This window comes from Sceloporus occidentalis, unplaced genomic scaffold (assembly GCF_023333645.1).
Source record: "Sceloporus occidentalis isolate IW3139 unplaced genomic scaffold, rSceOcc1.0.p SCAF_103, whole genome shotgun sequence".
NCBI classification, from domain to species: domain Eukaryota; kingdom Metazoa; phylum Chordata; class Lepidosauria; order Squamata; family Phrynosomatidae; genus Sceloporus; species Sceloporus occidentalis.
In genome coordinates this window covers 1,398,767-1,425,222 of record NW_028317083.1, presented here as the reverse complement: position 1 = coordinate 1,425,222, position 26,456 = coordinate 1,398,767, and the positions used below count along the sequence as shown (strand labels likewise).

Genomic DNA, 26,456 nt, shown 5'->3' with positions numbered 1-26,456 from the left:
GAACAAGAGGCATTTAAGAAAGGTATGACATCCTTTATCTAGGTATAAAGTCATGACCGATTCCGGAATTGCTAATAGAATAATAATTATTATTATCCTCCTGCAGGGAATTTATATTCAAGGAGGTCGTTGGTTCTAAACATTCTTTTCTTTGAATGAGAAATACTTGACGGCGATACAGCTTGGACATTTGTAAGAAGGAGTTAATGGGTTTTGACAAGGCAAACATAATTGTACAATAAACTGATGACACATCAGCCCTGCCACCCCAGTGCATCCTTCCGTCCACCACACTAATAAGATCTGAAAGGGCTAGGTTTTCAGAAATTGTATCTCCGCAGCTGCCAGTAATTCCAAATTAAAAAGAACACAGTCCCATAATGCAATCGGTTTGTGCACTGGTCAGCATCCTCTGGTAAGCTTATGGGTATCCATCACAAAACCGCACCAAGTGTTACGAAACATAGTGAATAATATTCTGCTAGTAAAGTCGATACACTGTCCATCATTTTTTAAACCCTTGGTTACAAGAGCAAAATATATGCTAGCTCATAAATTTACAGCAAGCCGGTCATTCTTTCCTAATTATTATTATTTTTTTTAAAGAATTTACAAATTTGAGGTTTTTTTATACAATAAATAAATATTGTTGTATTTGTTCCTGGGAAGACGCTAAGAATAATTCTTGTGAGCTTCCATATGGACACTTTAAGGTACCAAGATACTCAACAAGAAGAGCTTGAACTACATGGGTTCCATGTAACTCTTAATAGCAATTAAGAGGAGATCATGCCTTACTGGGTCAGACCCTAAAAATGCTTGCAACAAGTGTTGAACCAGACTGAAACACCCCAAAAGACAAGAATTTCTCTTACTCTGCTTTTTTGCGTTTATGGTATGACCTTCTCCATGGGTTTCTCCAAGTCTTCCTTTTGGCTAGAGACAGGTCCGGTAAGAAAGCTGCTAAGGAACCTTCTATTTGGTCAGGTTTCCCACAAAGAGCATGTTCTGTGGAACAGTAGTACGAGCACTCTCCATAGAAACAGATATTGTTGGCTGCAAGAAACCAGAGACGGCATATTCAGATATAGGTCCACCTTTAAACATATTTGAAGTCTCTTTGGGTTGGACACAAACCAGTATTTCACAATTTAATTTAGCAACGAGCGCATATTAAAGGCAAAGCGTACTGGACACAGACCCTCATTCCTTCCTTGGACAAGTACAATAATAATGTTTCAATACATAATGTTGACAGAATACACAATTTTCATTTTATTAAAGATTTTTTTCAATTAGAAAACCAAACAAACCAAGACATTATAAAAGAATATTCAAATTTCTAAGTGTGTGATAAAGTTTTGTGTTGCCTAAGCCTCTACCATTGTCTGTCAATAATAAAATATACGTACACATTGATTTTAACACGTTGCCTGTTACCCAGAATGAAATTGGTTCATTAAGAATATCTTTGGATTCCAAAGGATTAGAGATCCTACCAATTCGTCTTGGAAGGCCCGTGGATTTTTACGTTTAAACCCACAAGTACAAGAAAGATGTTTTTTGGCTGACTGGCAAGCATAAGAAACGTCTTCAAAAATATCTTATTTCGAAAAATAAAAGGTCATTCTAAAGTGCAGCCAAATAGCTTAATCCTTCAATGAGGAAAGAATATTAAACTATTTAATTGTGATGATACTTTTAGGGTTTGAATATACAGATATATCCGACAGTTATGTGCTTCATGCTCCAAGAATACATATCAAGTTCATATATTGAATTTGTAGTAATTTTTTTGCCTCTGGCAGATGAATACGGTTGAGAGATCTCATTGAATCATTACTTTGATTCTTGAAACTGGTTTATAGACACATTCAGGCATTTAATTGCCTAATAACATACAGCCACTAGTGAAATTATCAGTAAGCAAGTTATTTCATCCATAAAGCCAAGAGATCACAAGTGAAAAATAGCTGCTGTGTATTGCTGTGTAGCTGCCGACAGGGCCGGCCCTACAATGGGGCCGACTGGGGCAATTGCCCCAGGCGGCACTTCAGAAGGGGCGGCACTTTGCCGCCCCAAGCGGTTTTTTTTTGGTTTTTTTGAAGCGGAGGAGAGAGAGAGGGGCACCGAGTGATTTTCGCTTACCCGCTCGGCGCCCCTCTCTCTCTCCTCTGCGGCGAGTTTACCTGTTCGGTCTCGGTGCCGGCTTGTAATGCAGAGCGCCGGAAGTGACGCGAATTTCCGGCGCTCAGCATTACAAGCCGGCACCGTGGCAGCACAGGGAGACTCACCGCAGGACTGTTTAAGGGTAAGTACCGGGGGGGGGGTAGATAATGCCGCCCCCCCCCGGCGTCGGCGGGGGGCGGCATTTTAAACTTCGCCCCAGGCGGCGTTAAGTCTTCGGCCGGCCCTGGCTGCCGACAGTCCTAATTTTGGAAACCAGCCTCATAATAAGGAATACTCTCTCAATAACCCCCCCCCCCTTGCTAGTCTAGGTAATACTGCAGCACGCTCTCCCTTTCATAGGCTTCCCTCCCCTGGGTCCTGGCAGTTACACCTGGCATGCTCCTCACCTATCCTTCCATGGTTGCCTCTGTCTTATGTACCACATGCAAGAAAAGGATGACGGAGAGACTGGGATGGCTGGCATTGTGAGTCCAGATCACAGCTGCACAGCCAGAATCGGGACTGTCCTGCATAAATCAGGACAGTTTTGAGTCATGCAAGAAAGCTAGGCTCACCCATAGCCAAAAGTCCAGTGGCAGCTGAGCTGCCTGCAACCCTAATGCTCCTAAATTACTCATGAAGACGTAACACATTGAGCAGGGTCATGATAACCAAGTTGCTTTAAAGGATGACCTAACCAAGGTTTGAACTGTATCTATATATTTATCTGTAACCCTGCTGGAAACGCGTGTCATCTGGTGACATCAGTGACTCAAAATTCTTTCTGATATCTAAATGCAACCAATAAATTCACTTTTGGATTTTTTTTCTTTATCGCTACAACAGCGTCCAATTTTATATTACACACAAGGAGTTAAACCAGTGGCTGACTGAGAGGTAAGGACTGTGAACGTTCCACTTGCCCATCAATCAGTCAGTTAAACGTTATGCAATTTTGTATTCAGTTTATTACAGAAATGCGAAATAAAACATTAATAAACAGCAAGCCCATCTGCTTCAAAAGCAAGGCACCAGATCAACCTCTTGGCAAGACAACTTTCCTGTGCTTTGCACCAGAGCAACATGTAATAAAAATTATATTTAAAAAGGATTTAACTTCAGGAATAAAAACACAGGTTATATTCATCTAACCGGATATATGTATTCATATAACCTGTTTAAATATATATAATTGGCTAGGTACTTAAGATGGAGCCTTTCTGTAGGCAGGTGCATGTGTTTCTCGAAGCCTGACTGAACTATACAGCAGAAAATACAATTCTCTTGTCAGGTTAATAAAATATTCTCGCTTCCTATATTTCTCTTTATAAGCAGGACGGTCCTGTTTTTGTAGGCGGTGGGGTCCATGGGCCAGTCCCCTCACCAGCCAACGGAGCTGTAAAATCCGCAGCTAAGACCTCAATCGCAGCTCCCATGAGGCCAACTCTCAATGTATTAAAGCAGAGCTCAGCAATACGATGTCATATCCCAGCATTCTGCTTCAATACACTGTGAGGTGGCTGGGTAGGTATGGTAGGGGAATGGACTCTACCCTCAACCTATTCCCAACTCACTTCTTACTAGGTGTCATGCTTTGAACACATAAAATGTTGGGGAGAAGAATAGTTTCTAAACCCCTATAATTTGTGGAACTCACCAGTGAGTTCACCCTGTGAGATCAAGATGTTTGTGAACATCTTTGGTGTATTGTTGCGTCAACATAACCCTTAATAAATAAACTTTCCCCAAACCAGTTTATCACCTGCCAATACTTAGTAGCCTTGCTAAATTCAAAGCTACCTCCATGTAAATGACAAACCTTATTATGCTGGGTAAATTATCTGTAACGTAACCTACAGAAAACCAAATAGTCCTTTCAGCACTCGTGATTAAGATGTCTCCACGTAAGGAACTTGTCGGAAAAGACCCTCTAATAAAATATCTGGGGAAAAAGACCTTGAGACATCCACTGGTCTGTAGACCAAGATAAAAAGAAAGAAGAAATTATAATAAGACCCTGCGGAGAAGGGGCACCAGCCTTGCATATAAAGTATCCAAAATAGTTTTCATTTGTTTAAGCATTCATGGGGAGGGCATTTAAATGTGCATGGGGTAGGCGTACATCTATCATGAATCTGAGACGAGACCGAGGACTGATTAAAGACTGAGTCAGGAAAAATGGGCCAACTAGATGGGCTGAATGCGTCTTATCTGCCGTCAATTTCTATGTTTATGTCAATACCTAATCACTGTTTGACACTCAGAATACAACCCTGCCAACTTTCCCATGCTAGAAGGGACTGAATCCTTCTATTTTTTATTTTTTTTTAATATAATTGCATTTCTGCAACATTTAGTATGATCTATACCCTCATTCACCTGATGATTTTTTTGAAACTAATGACGCAGATTCTGAACGTCTAGGAACCCCTGAAAAGCTACAAGGTGCAAACGACAGGCACTTTTCCCATTACATCTCCTCTTCCAGCTGGAATTAGTGATAGTAATAATACAACAATGTACCTCCAAGCTGTCTTATTGATTTCTTCAAATAGCTGGCCCAATTAGCGTAGAAACAACTTGTGTTCTATGGAATAAACAATTTTGTTTTTCATACCTCCGGGAAAGAAATAAACTGTCTATTTTGCATATTGTTGCTTTGAGTAGAATTTTCTAAACATGCTTTTTTTGTTGTGTTTTTAAACTTATTGGACAAGGTTTTTCATTAGTCTCTTTGACTGTGCATTTAAAATAACAAGCCCTGTGTTTTTTCCAGTTATGGATTATCAGGCTACAAACTAAATGTCTTTATCTTACTTTAGTTCTCAAGAGCTGAAGCGTTCTCTTTTCTGGAATCAGGTGAACAACAGCTGCTAGCTCCCCAAAACCGTACAATGGCTTCTCTGTCTGGTAGTACTGTTTCATTTCAAAGATGTACTAATTCTTATTTAGTTAGAAGCACCTGTAGAAGTTCTCTACATCTCAGTATACAATTTAAAGGATCTCTATAAAGTTCTAATTTTCAGATATTTAAGATATTTTTGGATAGAGCTTCTATAACTATCTGAATACACCTTTGTCTGCAGCTATAAGGTTTAATATTGTTGTGAACTTGCAAAATTAAAAGAACTACATCAAGAAAATTCTTAAAACCAAAGTTCTTTTTTAAAAAGTACATTAAGTTTCTTCTGGCTGATTCCTGCCTGTATATGTCATGTCTTAACTACGCTAGTTTCCTGCTGTAATCACCGAAACGTATATGGCCTTATTGGTCCCAGAGAAGACATCACAAAGACCATTGTGACAGCTGTTCATGTATGAGTGCTGATAAAATAAGATTACATTTTTGATAAAGACATTTTAGAAAACTTAGAAAACATTGTATTCCATCAATGCTGGCCAACCAAAAAGCATCAAAAACGTATTGAGACTATTTCTGCCCAAACTTATTCTTAATGAAATGCTTCTAGGCGGAACAGGTATTTCTGGTTGACCAAAACCATTCCTTGTTGGCCATAACCAATATCAGTTGGATATGACCATACCTTGGAACTTCTGGGCTACCCTTGCGGGACGCGGCCAGTACTGCCCACTGACATCAGCAGGCGTTACCGCTGACATCGCGGGAAACACTCCCATTTAAAGGGAAAATGGGCGGGGAGCGGGGTCTGTCAAGACCCCGCTCCTGCGATCCGGAGGATTCGTGTGTTGACCTGGAGATTTGGAGAAGCAATGAGTCTCACGGAGTTCTCTGGGTCAAGCACAGAGAGTCCCCAGGTATGAATATGACCAGTTCATGGTTTGTTGATATCTGGATGGTCTACACGTATTATATACAAAAACTGTTAGATGAACCCTACATAAAAAGTTGCAGTAATGAAAAGAAAGATGAGTAATTCTTGCTGAGCACATCCAGCATTTATGAATCAATTATTAAAGTTTATGGTCTGCGTCCTTACATTTTCCCCCACAGGGAAACATTGAAAATTAAAAAAATAAATAAAAAACATCAGATGATGTTCATGCCCAAACAAAAGTGTGTTTTCCCTGATTTTTAAGAATACGCATATAAGAGTATAAGAACGCAACGGATTCCTGCAGGTTAATAGTAACAAAATTAAGGACCGCCATGCACAGATGTGTATGGATTTTGTAAGGGGGGGGGTCATTGAAATCTCAATGGTCTACGAGTATTTTATGAATTCCGCAAGCAATATAAGCTAACGGTTTCTCAAGAGGAACAACAATCATTAGCCTGCTGCTGCAAGGAATACTTGAATAAAATGATGCTAAATGCAAAGGACTTGCAAACAAGTTTCTCGTCCCTTGAGTAACTTCCTCTCACGCTTAAAACGGAGCGGCGAACGTCAGTCTGTAATATGCAAAGTTTAAAGAGTCGCTAATATATCTTGTTTTTCAACACTCTAGCAGTATATTAGGGTAGATAATATTTTGAGTTTAATATATTTTTATATATTTTATATATTGATTTTTTATTAGCTAGAAAACCATCAAATATTTTCTTTTAAACAGCAAAATAAGAAAATTTGAGACATATATACCGCTGCAGGTATTAGAATGATACACTAAGATCATGGCATTGCTTATTAATTATTCATACCCCATGGCTCAGAAGATATTTCACAGCGCATCACTGCTGTGCGAAGCAGGGGTGCACAGAGATTCGAAATATGAAATGTCACATGATGTACAGATTGATTGCAATGCCATTCTTACCACAAACAATCTTAGATTGTCATGTATTTAAAAATTGCCTGTTAGGCATCCAGTAGTTAAAAGGATGGTAATTGGTTAACATCACATAAAAATAACGTTACAGCTTATTTTTTCATAATGTTACATTACACAAGAAATGCTTGAAAAGGGTAATTTATACAAAAAAAAGTTGATATTGAAATAAAAAAATCCTGGAAAATTTGGTAGAACTTTTTACACCTATTTGCCATATTGTAATATGAGCTCAAGACGTGACTTTGTGATGTCACATAATGTAGTCTTTTTGCCCCCATGCCTCACATAATCACCTTCAGCGCTTGAGCTCCTGCTACAGTATCTAAATTTGCTCTTTTTTTAATTAAAAACAACGTGCATTGCGGAATAGTTAAAAGCGCGTTATGTCAGAGGTCCTTGAGGACCAAGGTTCAACACCTCTGCTTAGCTAAAAAGATTAGGAGGTAATTTCCCCAGAGACTATGATTAGTCGGATAGGTCATGTTTTCTATTAATAATCACAATGCAGTAAGATAAATGCTGGTTTGCTTTATCTCGCAGAAAAAGATGACAAAATTAAAGGGTGCTGAGGTTTGATTTTACAGTTTGTTTAAAATTTTATTTTTTTGCTTTGACAAATATCATATATCGTTGATCGTATAGAAAAATAGAATCTCTTTTTCACCTGGTGAGATGAAAAATGTCCTCCACAGTTTCTTGTCTCTAGTGATATCCCTGATCTCTCTTGTCATGTTCACCAATCTGCCTGCGACGGGTGGAACACGTCGGAAATCAAGGATCCTGAAAGAAAGAAAAAAAATCAGATGCTTAAATGTTGACTTGAAAGTAAATGTGTCTCCTCTGGGTGTTGGACATGGCCTTAGGGCATTATTATTATGCAGGATTTTTCAGAACTGACAATGTCACCCACTCAAGGACATAAAACTAATGGCGTAAAGTCTACCATGGGATATTTAATCCAGCGAGAACCAAAGTCACAACTTAATTATAAACAGATAAGTAGAAAATAACTTTTCAAGCATCGGTGCACAGAAAAAGTAATCTTTAAAAGCAAGAATACGGAATAATGTTCTTATTTAAGGAAATTTCATTGTGTCTCAAAAAGATCTACACACAAAAAAAAGCAACCAGACCATTGGATGATTGAACAGCGTGCAAATATTCCTATTGGACCCAGTAGAACAATACATTAAAAAAATAAAAAGATATGGGGCTTGAATGAATGCCCTGTTTAAAAATCCAGGAGTACTGAAAATAAAGGTCTCGCAAAGAAATCACATTCCCAAGTAAGCACTCAACTCACAGAGCACTAATTGAAAAAAAGTTAAATTGATGATAACTCAGGTCACTGCCACAGCTGAAGCTCATTACAGCCAACTTGGCACAGCCTGTAATATGGGCACTTGTATGTTTGCTGATGATTGCCAATTTGCCCCTGTGTTATATGAATATATTTTCAGCTAAAAATATGTATCAACCGACTTAATAATGAACAACAATTAATTTCACGTTTCAAATACCAATTTTCTATTGATTACAATGTAGTGTTTTATAGCTGTATCAGTCTACAATCCACAAAGTTGAATCACAAACCTTTAACCGCCAATAAAGGTGGGTCATTGATTCAAGATTATTAGCACCATAAAATGCTTTTATATTAGTTAATCTATAAATAAATTGATAAACTGATTTATACATTGATAAGTTCCCTTTGGGGCCTAATTTAACAATATTCGTTACTAATTGTAATCTACAATTACATTTATCTGCTGTAATGCCTAAAAATGATATTGGCACTGCTTTATCTATGGTGGTTTATAGTAATGTCACATGTAACGCTTGATTGCATACTAAAGTGACCAATTCAAGAACACTATTAATGTTATGCATAGTCCAGAATTTCTTACCTGTCCAAATGAAAAGCTGCAATTTCAGCATTGTGTCTCTCGTAGTCAGAAAAGTAAAAAAAGTCAGGCGGCGTCTCTTGTTCCCTTGTCTGCCTGAAAAAATAGAAGTAGATATGTAAGCAGATTGCGCAATGAAATGGAACAAAAAGTAGACAAATAGACATTTCATGTACAGCATCATGAGATCAGTAGTTTGACAGTGACTAAGGAGCTACAGACAAGTACACTTCTGGTAAGTCCTAACCACGACATTATAAGATACACAATAAATTGTCAGCTCTGAGGTCTTATGAAGTCATTCAGTAGATTCCTGAAAATCTGTATCAATAGGTTTTCCAGAATATGGTAAACCTAGAAGCCTAAGACATGGTCGAATATTGCCCACCTATTTTCTTTAATCGTGATGACTAAAACTTCAATGGGGCAAGAAGGGCAGTTGTCCCATTCATTGAATGGTAAGTGGAACACTTGAACTGCCCAAAGGTAATGCCCCTGTGCCCTTTTTACTTCCAGAATCGAATGTGACATCAGACTCACTTAGGCACTAACTAAGAGCCCTTGTTATGATTGTATATATCAATAAGCAGACGAAACCTAGCTATGGTCATATGTCCTATAAGACACAACAGTGTCACCTAAAGCAGACAACTAAAGGTTAACTCACTAAATTCATATCTTAACAAAAAAACCCACAAATGTTTACAATTGAGTGTAAGAAACTATTTATTATTCATCAATGGACAAAAAAATGATTGATCTGTCATGGGTTGAGTATAAAAAGTGACCAGGCTCGTTTAAGCTTTAATTGGGCAGCCTCATTTATACCGTATTTGCTCGATTATAAGACGAGGTTTTTTTCAGAGCAAATGCTCTGAAAAATACCCCTCGTCTTCTAATCGGGGTCGTCTTCTAATCAGACCTCAAATAGAGTCTGATTAGGAGACTAAGATCCAGATCCCCCGCACCGCTGCAGGGGACCTGGATCCTCCTGTCTCACCCCCCCCCCCCATCATACACACTTACCGGTGCTTCCTGCTGTATTGCCGGGGCAGCGGGTTGACGTCTACGCGATCCGCGTAGACAACGTCCGCTGCAGCCGGAAGGAGGTGTGGCTAGCAGCGGGGGTTGTCTGCGTCCGTCGCGTAGACCTTCCCCGACTGTCAGAGATCTCTGATCTCTGACAGCCGGGGAAAGTATACGCGACTGACGCATACAAACCCCCGCTGCCAACTCCACCTCCTTCCGGCTGCAGCAGAAGGCGACGTCAACCCGCTGCCCCGGCTGGAAGCACCGGTAAGAGAGGGCTGAGAGGGGAGAGAGGGGAGGGAGAGAGTGTGTGTGTGTGTGTTAGTTAAATGGGGGCATAGGGCATTTCTGGAGTGGCGTTAAGGGGGCATTTAATAGAGCACTCTGCCTCCTGAAATGCCTTATACCTCCCTATATGCCACTCTGCCCCATAATATGCCTTTTAACCCCCTAAATGCCAGAGTGGCATATAGGGGTATAAGGCATTTCTGGAGGCAGAGTGCTCTATACAATGCCTTTTAACTCCCTTAATGCCACTCTGCCTCCTGAAATGCCTTATACCTCCCTATATGCCACTCTGCCCCATAATATGCATTTTAACCCCCTAAATGCCAGAATGGGATATAGGGGTATAAGGCATTTCTGGAGGCAGAGTGGCATATAGGGGGTCAAAAGGCATACCATGGGGCACAGTGGCATATAGAGGGTTAAAAGGCATATCATGGGCCACAGTGCCATATTGGTGTGGCAAGCCTGGGGGCAGATGTGCGTAACTGGGGGACAGGCTGGAAAATACAAGAAATAAAAACAAAAAAAATATTTTTCTCAATCATAGCTTTTATTAAAAAAAATAGTTTACATGAATTAACATTTACTGGTAAAACTTTTTTCCTTTAGGGTCGTCTTATATTCAGGCTTTTTCTTTTTTCCTAAGTTAATATTCAGATTTTGGGGGGTCGTCTTATAATCAGGGTCGTCTTATAATCGAGCAAATACGGTAATTAGCCAATTAAATGCCACGGTTGCTTTAAATAATGGCCAAAGATGACATTTAACATTAAAAAAATTCTATGTCGCGAATTAGAAGCTTCTGCTTAATCTTGACAGTTAGGTCAGATTCGGATTCTGTAATTGTTTCTCCCTGCTGCATAAGTGACATATGGGACGATCATTTTATCACAACGGGAACAGAACACTGTCACAAATTTTGCTCTGCTATTAGCAGCCTGCAGCTCTGGGTGCGCTACTCTATACATCATTAACTCTGAATCTTACAGCAGTTTTTTTTTTCCTCCTGGTTTATAATCCTTTACTTTTTCATCATATTTTGTGTAAATCTTCCTGAGACATCAAAACAATAACTTCTTCTGCATGCTAGCCATTAGGTTTTCAATGCAGATGTGCTATGCAGTTGAATGTCATCTCCAAGTCCCCAGAGCTTATCTGCTTTTATTACACGATGCGGAGCAATGTTAAAATACCAACCTTTGGTTTCTCAGTTAAAAAATATACTATTTTGTGAAGCATTTACTCATCTATCACTTCCGTAGGCTGAAGGCCTGTTAACTGATGTTGTGTGTCTAAGTTTTAGTTTATGTATTGATACAATATTAAGAATCCGTTACGTCCACGGACTTGTGGACAAGAACATAAAGGTTGGTAACAGAGTAAATCTTTGTATAACGCTAGATTAATATTTTTTTGCACAATGGTAGTCATGTGCCATTACTGCTTAAGGAATTATATTTCAGAGGCAGAATAAAGAGACAGACGGAGATAAAAGAGAAATGGGAGGTGAGTGAAAAAAGAAAATTTGAGAACAAAGAAAACAGAGGAGAGCAACTAAATGAAAGGATAACATAAAGAAAGGAGAAGATGAATACAAGTGGAAAGGGAGAGAGGAGAGAGAAAAGAGGAGATAAGAATGAAAAGGGTGAAAGGAGAAGTGGTAAAGGAGAGAAATGAGACAAGAAGGAGCATAGAGGGAAAGGAAAAATTAAGGAAGGGAAAAGTGAAAGAAAAGAGAGAAGAAAGAAGACAGAAAGGGACAAAAGGAGAGCAAAAGGGGAGGAAAGAAGAGCAAAAGGATGGATATTGAGAGGGAGGACCCTAGAACAGAAAATCCATTAACTGGCTGAAGGTAACAAAATTTGTATCCCTATCAGTTTCTTCAGAAAAAAAATAAAAAATCTATGGCATCACAAAGCAAACCCTGCTCAAAGTTTTTGTGCTCCAGTTTCCCAGGACATAAAGAGGTAAATCCTGGGCATGAGGCTTGGCAACTCTTTTCCAAATACTGGTACACAAAAGTATGATATTATGATTTATTACATATAAATTAAATATAAATTATTTTATATTAAAAGAACAGCCCTGTATTTTGTAAATGGCTGCTCCATTTGTGATCTAACACCCTGGTTCCTTGAAGGGTTTCTTTATTTGTATTTCAGATACTCTGCATGGCTAATCTCCATTGCTTTCAGCTTCGTGGCATGTTAGCCTTTTGCTGTGCCGTGAATCCTGCTATTGTGCTCTCCCAATGGAAAGGTAACATGCGCATGTCCACTAGGAACCAACAAGTTGTGCTTCTGGATAAAACGTGGCCCGTGTAGCAGCCCGACATGGGTCTGAGAACATAGTTTGCTTTATCAATCCCTGAAATAAAATCTGTCCATTACCGCTCTTTAAATATAGTTAACGTCCACCATTTTTTTGCTATCTACATAATTGCTGTTTATTCAGCAGTAGTATTTTCCGTTGCAATCCTAGAAACTTCTAAAAGTGCTCATATTTCCAAATTTCATAAAATCCCCTACGTTCCCAGCTTGTAGGCTTGTGAATAATAAGAATATTTCGCTGCATTAATACAATGATGTTCGGGTAGATTTCATTTCCTTAAGCAGATTTCGTTTCTGTACTTTGTTTCAATGCAATGAGGCATTTTACAGCGAGCCATCATTATCAAGACAAATACCCGGCGCACTTAGTATTCCTGTCTTTAATAAATATTAGGCAACCATGAGGTGGAAAAGTAATGTTTAGTTTATATATTATGGAATAAGGCTATGAACGGAACAAAAAACAGCCAATGCTTTCAATGTTTCAGATCATTGAAACAATAAATGATGCAGTGGCCTTCGTTCACAGTTTTATTTATGTATTTGCTTGTTTTAATATACGGTAATGGGAAAAAAGATTTGCACAGTTCTCCTTCTACTATTAATATGCAGAATACGGTTAGATGCGTACAGATGAAAACACAACCCCTCCAATCATGCTGGCCATCTGGAACAGCGGCAAATGCCCAACTGGCTGCTGGCCAACAGCCTCACACTATTTGAGCCGTTGGATGTGCTTCTGTCATCAGGCAGCCGCTGGCCTTAAAGTGCCAGGGTCACTCCATCATCAGCAGTCCGGCCCTATATGTATATATGTATGTATATATATATTTACATACATACAATAGGAGCGGTGGAGCTATATAGCTACACCCATTGATGGGGGGGCAAACTTACAAAATGTTGTACCCAAGATTGTAAGCTTGTGAGCCGGGCTCTCTCCACCTAATGTATCGGTTTGTCTTAGTCTGTCGATTCTAGTCTTGTCAGACCCCTTGAATATGTGTTGTATGAAGCGCTGTATAAATTGTTGGCGCTATATAAATAAAAGATAATGATATTATTAGGAGACTACATGCATGTCACCCAGTTTGAGAATGGCACAGAATGTATTTACCGCTCAACTCCTTAAGATTCAGGATATATTTTACCAGCAACAAAAACCTTCATTAAATATATCTATCTATCTATCTATCTATCTATCTATATATATACATATACCCATTGTGTAATTTGAAGTAGAAAAATACTGGCTTTTTTACTGTGAAAATATGAACGTTGGCCTCTAATATTAAGAACACATGGGCCTGTAACAGGTGGAAGATTTGGCTTTAATAAAATCTTCTGTTCTTGGAAAAGTCTTTTCCTGTTTACAGAATTCACTGCTCAGTGTTGCCAAAGAAACATACTTCAAATTCAGCGTTAAACTATCTGCTAACACGAATATTCTCAAGTATTTAGAAGAATTGGATGGTATTGTATTATACCCTCCCCCATTATATTTCGGTGTCCAAATTGAGACACCTGTTCTAGGGTATAGCCAGCGCCAGAAGTGGCCATGGTTTAGATTTAGCCTTACCCAAAGAGGCACCTCGCGGCACTCAGCTGTAGAGTGCTGAAAGACGACCATGTGGGATCTATAATAGAGATCAGAGAATCCATTGATTTTACAGCTCTCAGGGCCGATCGGGTAAAATCAGAGGATGTCCCCAACACTCCCATGGTTCCCATTCCCAGCAAAAGCAAGATAGTGGAGCAGGACAGCAGGACAGTGCCCTGAAAATCAGGACTATCATGCAAAAAGTGGGACTATTGGAAGGTGTCAACCTGGGATAAAAACACATGGAGACCAAAAATGTGCAGTCAAGTTCAGATGATTAGACCAAGTACGGGCTAAGTCTTGGGACATGTCCATTGGCTGCCCAATCATAGAAGATGCACTCAGACCCAAATAACTAAATATTCTATCATTCATGCAACGTCTACTGACTTATTGAGTTGGAGGGGACATACTTTATAATTTATCATTATTTTTCACTGGTTTGCGGTAGTTCGAAAACATTCCACTAGACTGAAAAATTAGAGGAAAAATCATATGCACCTTTTGAATCTTACCTTCTGCACTTACATAGTTCTTTAGCCCACATAAATATTTTTTTCTTTTCAAGGAGGTGGTATTATGCAAGGCAGAGCACTAAAACACGTGAATAGAACTTGATAGATATAGTGATAGATGATATAGAAATTTATATCAAGTGTTCCTTGCTTAATTGCATTTTTAGAGAACAACAATTCTGGTTCCAAAAAAGTTTTTGTTTCTTAACTAACTTTTAAGAAACTCACTAAAAACTCTCCAAACTAGAACAGGCTGCACAGAAACGCCATATTTATTAGATAAACATACTGTTTTTAAGACATTTTTGAGACCGAAACTTTATATGATTCTATTCATTATTGCAAAGTAGCAAATGCACAAGGAATTCTCCAAAATGCCTCTTCCTGGGGTAACTCTTTACTCTTTTCTAATAGTGTTTTTCCACTGGAAGGAGAATCTAGAAGGTATAAATCTTTATGTACCAACTAGAGATTTCTTCAAATGTATAGACATGTGCGTGGATCGCAAAGTGTCTCACACCTACACCTTATGTGTCTATTAAATTAGCCGGAGAAAGTTGACAACTCAACACTTTCAAAACCTAACAAACGTAGAAAAGGGAAAATAACTAGAGGAAGAAACGTATCTTGTTAACCTCTTACTCGCCTGGCATATTTACTTTCAATTATAACCTGTTATGAAAAAAAACTTCTGATTGAAGAAACAATACAGGATAACCATGTTTCCTCAACCTGGATGGAAAGAGTAGAGTTGGATTTATGTCTGCCAAGGCAGAAATACTACAGATTAGAGGTTTTTAAGGGTATGTTTAGAAAAAATGAACAGTCCAAGCATCGTTATTGTACGTCTACATATCGATCGACTGTAGTCTACATCAGAATAAGGTAAGCCTTAATTCTTTGTGCACAAAAAGGTTAACATTTCCCATCCTAGGCATACAGTTAACTTGAAATGCACATCATGATAAAAAGACAAAGGCGAGCTACAATATCTAAATCAGCTTTGGCACATAAATTTGATGCCTCTCTTTATGGAGGCACTTAAGACCGAAATGTCCAGAAAACACATGTAAAAAAAAAAAAAAGGAAAGGAAGCTAAGATTTTTAGTTGCATCTGTTTTTGGCAATGAGGACTTAACCAGCGTCTCTATACTTGGCCGCACTTACTGGCTAAAACCCACAGCTGACATCATGACCACAGTGAGAAAGAACAGGCATTAACAAGCTCTCTTTGTCTAGAAGAAAACTCAATGCCCTGAGTGTAAAATCTATTTGCTGGTTCTACTGACGCTTATGTGAGTATATATTATATGATAGCAAAAATATCTTGTCTTCAACCTGTGTTTCCTCTTTTTAGAGACAGGGAGTTTTGTGATTGTCGCGCCAATGAAGATGGCCACTCTCTTGAGTGTTTCTGACAGATTAAAAGGTAATTCTAAGTTCAGCCAGCAAAATGTAGCTATTGAGGTCATCAAAAAGATCTTTGCCATTTTTGTGGCTGGATCCACCACTGCAGCCATGCTACGTAAGTGGCTCAGTGAGCACCATATAGTAAGCTTATGTCTGTTTATGTTATGTGGTGTCTTCTCGTACTATACTGCGTCATGTAATGCCCCCTTTCACCCACTAGGGGTATGGACATTGCTTTAGTAAAGAAAGAGTAGTTGTCCCTATTTGAGCATTTGTGATTATATATGCCATTGAGGCAGCAAAGCAGCAGTAAGACCATGAAAGTATGGATACTGGACAGCTGACTGGGTGAGGTCAGGGGGAATTGTTAAAGTACAGGGTAGTGAAAAAGGAGTCTGCCCTATCACTTTGGACTGTGTGCTATTTATGCCGTACCTCTGTGTTGTCACCTATTAATACTCTCAAACGTAGAAAAACCTTTGTGATTTGTTTCATAATTGTAAAGTTGGTAAAATACTAGAGCAACACCAGCTGGAGCCAAGTTGGTCAAGAATATGTCCTCACCTTCTTTTTTGGGTTCAGGGCAAGTTTAGCTCAAGTGTGGTTTTGGCAAAAAAGTCAGATTCTGGTTTAGTCCCAATTTAGCTTATGCTCAACGGCCTGCGCACCTACTCAGCCCCTTCAAGCCACTGGGCTATGTGTGTGGGCTTAACTCATAATCATGTCAATGGACAACAGTACTACACAATCATGGATACTTTATAACAAAACACTGCAAAACAGTGAACAGAACAACCACATACTGAAAGCTAAACATCATAAACTTGTTTAAGTATAAATTGAAAAAAGAAAAAGTGGGAAAAGAAAATATTACTTAAAACTTAAAAAATATTAAGGAAAAATGAGGGGAGATGGTATTTTTCCAATTACATTTTGTTACTTGAAAGGGTTTACCAATATCTCTGGCACTGAATGAATAAAGAATTAAAATGCGATCAGGGGAGAAATCAGTGGGTTTTGCTGATATCAGTAAATAGGGTGAATTTGATTAATTCAAATATAAAGGTACAGCTATAAATTATATATATATATATATATATAATTCTAAATATCTTATTATTAGTATATTATGTTTCATAACATGGTTTTAATACTCATGTTTATTGTATGTTATGACACATTGAAGTCCGGCAGTAGATGTTTTGACAGTGGTTACTGTATTTATAGATCCAAGCAGAATGTTTGCAGAACGTTATACTTATTCTAGTAAGTTATTATAAGTTAATTATAGGGAGAGCTCCGGTAAAACCTTGGTAACTAGGGAAGAAGGAAGCAGAGACATCTTCCCACCTTCCTTGTCTACAAACAGTCACAGTCAGAGTTTGTGGTCTGCAATCAACTGAAAAGGTAAGAACTGAAGTAGCAGACTCTGTCCAGACTCCAAGATATACATCGGTACGTTTACTAATGTTGTCTTAAGCTATTCACTAATAATTTGGGAGGGTCAAAGAGGCACTTAGTGCAGGGAAAACCAGCCGGGGACCCTCCCTTACTCACACCATCATACAAAAATATTAGGCATTTTTAGGAGTTTTACAACTTGTTTTAAACTAATGGCACTTTGGGCACTGCAGATTTCCTGTGATCGGCATTCCTGAGCTCATATTTCATTGTAAATGAATAGGGATGGTTATGTGATTCTAGATTTTTTTCTATAAATACGTTGACCCACTTTAACGTATCAGAATAAAAATGATTCATCGAATCTCCGGGGAATTAATAGCACTTCTAAGAAATCTTAAAAAGTAGGTTCAAACCTTTTTTTAATATTCACAACAACTCAACGTGTTAGAAATATATAAGCACTCCTCTCTAACTCATAATTTGGAATTCGAAAACATTTGGTGACTGCCCAATATATTCACAAAAAAATGGGAAAAAACGAGGCATCAGTTCCTTGAAGCATCTCCAAGGCTGACACATTCATTTAAGTTGGTAGAAAAGAAGGAATGTTACCCTATGACGAATAACTTACAACTAATAGCAGGTTTGCTTTTTGCTCCACTTACATCTGACCTATTTTTCCCAAACCCCTGCAGGTTAAAACATAATGAACTGTTTTAGAAAATAAAATTATCAGCTGAAAAAAAGTGTAAAGCGTCACCTTTCTATGGAATGATGTCACACTTTTTTGGGATGAAAACACGGTATGATATTGCCTTCCGATGCCTTGCCTGTGGTTCAGACAAAGTATTACCTATTCATACATTTTCATTTCTTTTCGTAGTTAATGATATCCTTTCAGATTGATTTTTTTTGTGGATGAACCTTCAATTCGTTTTACTTTGTGCCAAACCAGCCTCCTGAATTCTCTGCAACATACAGGATGATATTTACTTGATACATTTGTCTTCATTAAAGGCAGCTAGACCATTATAAGTTGATTTCACCTACCCAATTGAATTGAGACTTTGCATCATCGACATTTTCAGTGAAAAATGGAAAACACAGAGAAGTTTGTGATAGCTTTCAGCAGACCAGTCATAAGTCATATAAACTTTCAAGAGGTCGCAGAGGTCTCTCGTTTTGACATAGAGGTACCTTGAAGGGCATGTTGTGACATGATGTGACCCACATCTCACTGAACATAGGCCCATTAAAAAGTATCTTTGGGATACTTCATAGCAAAACCTTTCATGCCCAGCGCCATATGTTGACATATCTGGAAGCTCTCCAGGTTTCGGCCCAAAAGACTCTTGGTGAAGAGTTCTGCATGTCATGGTCCTAACTCTCTGGGTTGTGGAAGCAGCGTTTAGGAACACTAACTCCCCATCCTTTTCTCCTCTCACCCCATATAACATAAGGTGTTTAGGGCTAGATATAGACTGTATGTGGATAGCACTACCTCTTGCGAAGACTCTCTCCAGAAGAGGGAGGACTCAGGGTAGTCAGAGGTTGGAAGTTCCCAGGTATTCATGTTTCCATCACTATGAACACCAGCTATATGAAATACTACTTAGAAAAGCACAATGTATTCCACTGAGAAAAGCAAAAGTTTGACTCTTCTGCTAGGGAATATAAAACACAATGTATCAGTAGTTGAAAATGCCTTCCTTTATGCTGTTGAAAGTTTAACTCTCAAGAGACTTGTAAAAGGCAGCCGCGGTTAGGTAAGCCATGTGTGTGAAATTTTTTTCCCTTGAACATACTCAGGTTCCCTATCAGATAATACCTCCAAAGAATATATAAGTGCCAATGGCAGCTCCTAAAAAAAACTATTATCACACAAAGCCCAACAAAAAACAAGTTCATCCTGAGATCTTAACCTGGTAACAAAATAATTATATTATTAGATGTTCTCTTTAGCTCTGGCATAGAAATATTTCCGTCAAGATCAGAAGCGGTCAATAGGTAGCTCTCCAGCTGCTGTGGAACTAAAACTACCATCATGATCCAGAATGCACCTCTGGAAAATAATATCTGAGCATCATGGGAGATGTAGTTTCACAACAGAAACACAAATACCTGATGGCTACCAATGCACTAGATGAAAACCTGCCAGATTTATCCTGAAGACCATCAGTCCCTTCATCTTCACCCCACCAAATTCTAGCCAATTTTAGCTAGTGTCTCTACCTACCCTTTGAACTATCCTGGCTTCCATACTGAAACCATCTTCCAAACTATGTGCTTTAAGTTGGTAAACACTTTTTTAAGTTCTAAACTTTGACGGCTTCTCTAATTTTGAATCTCACATAGAACAATCTAACATATTCTAACATATTTCACATGAAACTGGATTTGGTACTATTGGTTCCAAAGGAGAAAACCCAAAGATACTTTTTATTAGGCCAAGCTCAGTAAGATGTGAGTCACATCATGCCACATCATACCCTGCAAAGGGACCTCTATATCAGAAGAGGTGACCTCTGAGGTCTTGAAAGTTTATGTCACTCCACACTCCACTCTATGAATGCTGGTCTGCTGAAAGCTATCACAAACTTCTCTGCAGTTTCCATTTTTCAGTGAACATGTTGATGATGCAAAAAAAAAAAAGAAAACCTAAATTCAATTAGGTAGGTGAAATCAACTTATAATGGTCTAGCTGCCTTTAATGAAGACAAATGTATCAGGTAAATGTCATCCTGTATACAGCGGAGAATTCAGGAGGCTGGTTTGGCACAAAGTAAAAGGAATTGAAGGTTCATCCACAAAAAATCAATCTGAGAGGATATCATTAACTATGGGAAGAAATGAAAATGTATAAATAGGTTATACTTTATCTGAACCAGAGGAATAGGAACAAACTGAGAGATCATTTATCTTTAGTAAGACACAAATTTTATTATATGTTCATTTTTGTGTATATAAAAATAATGATCTCAAAATTGTAAGGCTTATGTATAAAAAAGTGATTCTGCTGCAAGATTTAAAAAGTGGTCAACCAGTGGAACAGTTTTTTCAGCAGGAATATTCTTTTGGCTATGGTGACAAGACCCCTTTTAAATGTTGCACCAGAATGCTTTAATTGTAACCTTAATATATCTTAGCTGTTAGTAAATGAGACTGATACATTGTATGAGTTCATGGCTTCTGCCTAAAATAGACAGATGGATATGCAGCCTATATAAATATAAGCCTAATACACACTATAATGTCCACGAACATATTTTGCCTTGGGTGGCAGGTACAGTGGGAGGGGGGGCAGTTCCCCTGCTGCAAAGCCTAGTGGCAGTTCACCCTCCAACATGCCCTTTTACATTATTAGGTAATGTGTGCCTTTAAGACTCAGAGCACTGACATATGACATCATATACTAGCAGTCTGCAATGAGGCGAGGGGGGGGTGGCTGGCAGCCTAAACCTTGGTTAGGCCTAGGGTATCGCCCAAGATAAATATGCCATTGATAACGTCAATGGTGGAGCCCCCAGATGAGACCCTGGTAACACTTCTATGTCAAGAACAATTCTAGTAACGTGTTTCGTGCAAGGTCCAAGTCAGCAGATGCGTCATAGACACCGAGCCATCGAGTCATATCAAATTAAATCTGTACCGAGTCAAATGATCAGGGGCAGATTCATTAGGTTCTGAGAATCATAAGTACCTTATCTGCCCATTCTATATAACTTTGCTTACAAAGTTCTTGCAAACAGGGTGACAAGTAATGGTTTCCTTAGCTAGGATCCACACCATTGCTTTCTACAGCAACTGTCCTAAATATGCCCTTTGTGTCTATTTTTGACCATTTTATTAACATTCTTGGAGTATTTTATACAGGTAGTCTATATTTATTTTTTTCTTGTGGGAAGACCTGACCATAAAATGCTAAATGATTTAAAATCTCACTTGGCAAAAGCAGACGGTTTAAAGAAGGTCCATGAGCTAATAAAAGTAAGTGAATATTTTCATCTACGGAAAAATGGTCGTGGACAATTCTCAATATGTAATAAAATGGTAATGAGTTTTACATTTGCCGTTAGGTTAGAATATGGAATTAGCAGGGCAGGGAAAAAGCAGCAAAAGAGGTATTTCAGTAATGCTCTCCATTATAATGCAAGAATACATTTGTAATTATCAATTATTTTAAGGTGGGCATAGGTCAACCAACTAGAAATATATTTAATGGTTAGTGCTAAATCTCATACATTGTAGCTGATAAGAGAATGTTCTTTAACAGCCTTGGGATTTTTATGATCTACACAAAATCAATTTAGCATAACACACAAGAGCAATTTCATTTCATCATCTCTGTGAGACAAGACTTGGCACCATATAACTCGCAACGCGCAGAATATTTTTGCAAGTATAAAACGTGGACGTCTACGAGCAAATATATTTTTCATTCTAATAGGTAGCTGCAAGGATGTCACCTTGGCTTTTTATCAGTCTTGGTTTCGATTTTTCTGGGCAAGAAAAAAAGTGTTACAAATTAAAGAAGTCACAAACAAACACAAAGAACTTCTTTCGGGTTTAGACAGATGTACTGTTACGCAGCTAAGGGCTTTTGAGGTTATAGTACAAAAAAAATGTGCCATACAGAGAAGCCTTTACAGCTGCTGCCCCCTTAATCTGCTGAATAGAGCTCTTTTTTTTTTTTATAATGAAATGTATAGAAACATAGAATTTGATGGCAGATAAGAACCAGTCGGCTCATCTGGTCTGACCTGTCTTAGATCCAGGATAGACATATGCCTTTCCCTTGCATTAACCCTATAACTTTTGAATTCTCCAAACCTACCTAGAAAAAGTAAATTGTGTGCAATGCCCCCCCCTTCCTATTTTCTCTGGGGCTGATTAATTAAACCTTGTAGTCATGAGACAGAAAAGGAAGGCACTAACAGGATGATTGCTGTTGATAACGTTGCTGCCATGGCGGTGGAAAAAAATCTTAAAACTTTTGGTTAAATTTTATGTGGTTGAAACTTTTTAAGAATGTTCTTTAAAAATGACACATCAGCGTACATTCTAAATTCAAACAATACACCCCATCCGATACTGTGATAGACCGCATCTATAGGGTCCACATGTTACGATGAATGGCCCTCAAGTTGCCATGAAGCATAAGTAACAATGTTTATCTGTGGTATCAAAGACAAACTGGCAGATGTTTAGTAAATAACGACACAGCTCAACACAAGCCATCACTCACTCAGCAATGTGTTATTGTACGTGTTGGTTTTTGAAGACCTTGAAGACTAACAGCTAAGGTCGGATGCCATATACTTTTCTTTTTTGTCTAAAAGGTGTTCCCACGTCTGGTTTTGTTATAATGCATTTATAGCTGATGCATCTGCTGTAACCTTGAGTTACTCTACAGAATATATATAAAAAAACCACCCTCTCGTGTGTATATGACGTTGGCCTTAACATATATTTTCAATATCATGTTGGGCTGTCTAATGAAATGATTGAAGTGTTTTTCCTGGCATAAGAGAGTCAAGATAATCTGTTTCTGGAGCTCCATAGTAACCATAGGTAGGTCCTATTTCAATCCAGCTAGTTCCTTCTAAAAGTTTAAAACTTTGCAAGGAATTTTAAAGAGAAGGAGATTTAATAAAAAAAAAGCCATTTTGAGGGAGCTTTTGAATCCGAAACAAAATTCATACACCTTATGAAGTTCTTCATGTCACTTTAAAATGTTAAAGCAAATTGATTAGCCATTCTCTACAAAAGCCTGTGATGCCCCATAATGGTTAATGTTTAAAGAACTCATAAATCTTCTAGGATTTTATATGCCAGGAATTTAAAAGCCTCTTTGAAATAGAAAAATATTTTTTTTTTTAAAAATTGAAAATTGCTTTTTTCTGTTTATTAAATGAACAGTAATACTTTGCATCGCCCTTGGGGGGACTTTTTTTACCACCATGTGTAGAAGATCATAGGTTGGATTTTTTATTCTCTAAATCAGAAAGCTAAGATCTTGTTTTTATTGTGCTGGAAATCTCAACCCTACTCCTTGACCTTTTTACCAGCCCCTGATATCAGATCCGATCCAAGAGAAAATAAAGCCAGATTACACATGCCGAGAAAGGTCAGCTCACAATGCAATGCAAGGGGATACACTGTAACAGCTAATACAGAGGAAATGCAAGAAGCGAAGGGTATTTTCTCATGTAGCATTCATAAATATCTAAAGTATTTAACACTTACCTCAAAATAGAAACATTAGTTAAAAGGGACACTGGTGTGCCATTGAGCCCTCCGAACAATTAATGCATATGAAAGTACTTTGTAAGTTATTTCATATGCGTTAATTGGAAAAATAAATAAAACCTGAAGAAGTAGCTGCAGCTTCCTGGTCACTCCGTTGTTCAGAAGCTGAAGCATGAAGGATGACTGTGTGTTTTTGAGAGACTTTGTATAGGTTCAGATCCATTTTCCAAAAAGTATCTTACAGATCTGTGATATAGTCTACAGTAACAGCGATGATGTATCATGGCCTAGGGCGGCAGGTCCAGGGCGGCAGTTCCCAGCTACGAAACTGGGGGCAGATCTCACTCTTGGGAGATCAGGCCACCTGGTGTTCCTCTGTCAATGTGTTGGTTACAAGGGAGATCTTTGATCTTCCCAACTGGCGGCTGGGGGCCTGCTCTAGGTAGGGCCTAGGACAGCGTAGAAGTTAAATATATTTCTGCGTCACAGGCGCGGTTCAGTACAGTAAAGATGGTGGTGAACAGCTGCCTTACACAAGGAGAGGCCAGACAGGGCCAAGGGTGATTGACGGAGCTAAGGACCTAGAAACTTGGTCCTTACATAGTCACCTCTGCCCATAGTCATACCTTCCAAACGTGCTAGATTTTGAAGGACAATATTTAGTGTGGGCTCTCATTACTTAGAGCTCTGTCCTTGGAATCAAGTTTATCTTATTGTTATCACATATTTAACTTGCTCTGAACTTCATATTTAATCATTCAAAACCATTAGGTATTGTTGATGTAAAAGTGCCTTTGTAAAACTAAGCATGGCATGAAATGAAACAAAGAGAGCTTCGCAGCTTTCCCATGAAGCAACACCTAATAGTTGTTCTTTCAACAAAAGAAGCATACATTCTTTATAGGAAAATATAAAAAAAAATAAAGTAAAAATGGCATGTGAAAAATGTATCTTGAAAAATATCAACAATGCATTTTATTGACAAAAAATTCTATAAAAATATTCATAGAAAAAAAATCTCAAAACATGCTGTGATCTAAAAATTGATATTCTAATATACTAATTAATATTCTGCGCTGTGCGTGGGATTAGTTTTCCTTTATTTGGGTTTGTCTGTTTTTGCTGAGGTCAAAAAATAAGCCACAAGAATTTGCTGTACAAAGACACCCATGGGTATTCCAAGTCTCATTCTGATAGGAAAACAGTTCGACTAAGACCTGCATAAACAAGATGCCGCATATGACATTCAGGTGGAAGACTTATTGGAGTTACAGCGTAACCGAGCCAAGAAGTACAGTGATTTAGGATCCTCCCTTGTCTAAGTTAAGAAAACGTTCACACGGTGCCAAGCTATCCTTGCCGATGATCTCAACCTTACATTTTTCCTATTACTCTAGAGAGTCAGGGTTAGCTACGAACATTAAAATCTACTTAGTCATTTCATATCCCCAAATCACATGGTGCCTTTCTGTTCCAATTTCCACGGCAGACTACAGATTCTTAATGTAACGTTTTATTTGATTTTGGTTTTTATTTTGGGGACATAATGATATGTTGCATTTGGATCACAGTAAATCACATATGAAATACGTAAAAGTCGTCCATATTCGTCTGAAAGCTACAGCCAAGTCTTGTTGTAAATAAAACCTAGCGTTTTATGTCATATGTCCTAACAGTACAAAATGTGTCTTTTGATATAGTCTTGTTCAGTAATCGTGTCCATTAACAAGAGGAACACTAAATATATAATATATATACTAAATTAAACAATGTTATAGAACACATGTTACTTGGTTGTGGGGTTATCCTGAAATTGCCATTCATTTGGGATTCAAAAAACCTCAATATTTAGCGGGCAGTGTGCCTTTATAGAAAGATTTAGTTATCCACCTCTACAGTGACTACCAGTACTACTTCCACATATATAATACCCTTTTTGTATAGTAGAATTTTCTTACATTACATCAAGCTCTCATACCCATTATAAAAGCTACCCTCTTTGATTGAATATAAATATAATCTCTTGATATATTTAAAAAAAAGGTTTTGACCATATCTCTACTCGCCTTTCTTCTTTGGTGCACATATTAGAAGATAAACATCAACATAAGTCAAGCTAAAAGGCCTCCCAGATGCAGCCAAGCTGAACCTTCACTTGATCTTCATGCAGACACAGCATTGCAGCATCTCAACACACACATACATCTATGTACCTATATCAAATGTCAACTCCACCCAAGTTGCATGTTTATACAATACCCAAAGTGAAGGCTGCCAAGTTTTTACCCGTCTTTGAAATGTATATAATGCAATATATAGTCCAACATGATACTATCCCATCAGAAGCATACATCTTCTTCAATGTTGGACCAAAAAAGCAATCCCCTTCAACCAGGGATGGGCAAAGAGTCCGTACAAGGACACTGGTGTCCACGGAAAGGATTATGAAGGTCCATAGAATATCATTAAATTGTCCTCCAAAGATCCCAGCAAATGTCCGCCATGAACAATATTGGTGCCTATCCCTGCTTTGGACCAAAATGGCTATATCTATGTTCCTTATTATACAGATCTAGTGCGAGAACAAACAGATTTTTATCACAGTAATTAGCATTTTTATTGGCCTAGAATCACTGTAAAATAACTGTACGTTTTTTTCATCACAGAGAGAAACCTCTAACTCCTACTCCTGAAAACATCTCATCAAGTATTGCTTTATGGTGAGCCCTAGATATTACAGCTCTGATACAGCTCTGAAGAAATTTTATCTTGCTCCGTTAAAAAAACAAATAACAACGTGCATAGC

General features: G+C 38.2%; 1 protein-coding gene across 1 annotated transcript in view; it reads right to left on the bottom strand.

Moving 5' to 3' along the window:
* The window catches only part of LOC149283506 (extracellular serine/threonine protein kinase FAM20C-like), a 62,433-nt gene that overhangs the window by 8,617 nt on the left and 27,360 nt on the right, over nucleotides 1-26,456 (bottom strand). The window contains exons 4-6 of the mRNA XM_089497421.1: nucleotides 8,829-8,921; nucleotides 7,586-7,701; nucleotides 876-1,056 (exon numbers count right to left, since the gene is read on the bottom strand). Coding sequence (XP_089353547.1) covers nucleotides 876-1,056; nucleotides 7,586-7,701; nucleotides 8,829-8,921 — 390 coding nt within the window. The remainder of the gene's footprint in view (nucleotides 1-875; nucleotides 1,057-7,585; nucleotides 7,702-8,828; nucleotides 8,922-26,456) is intronic.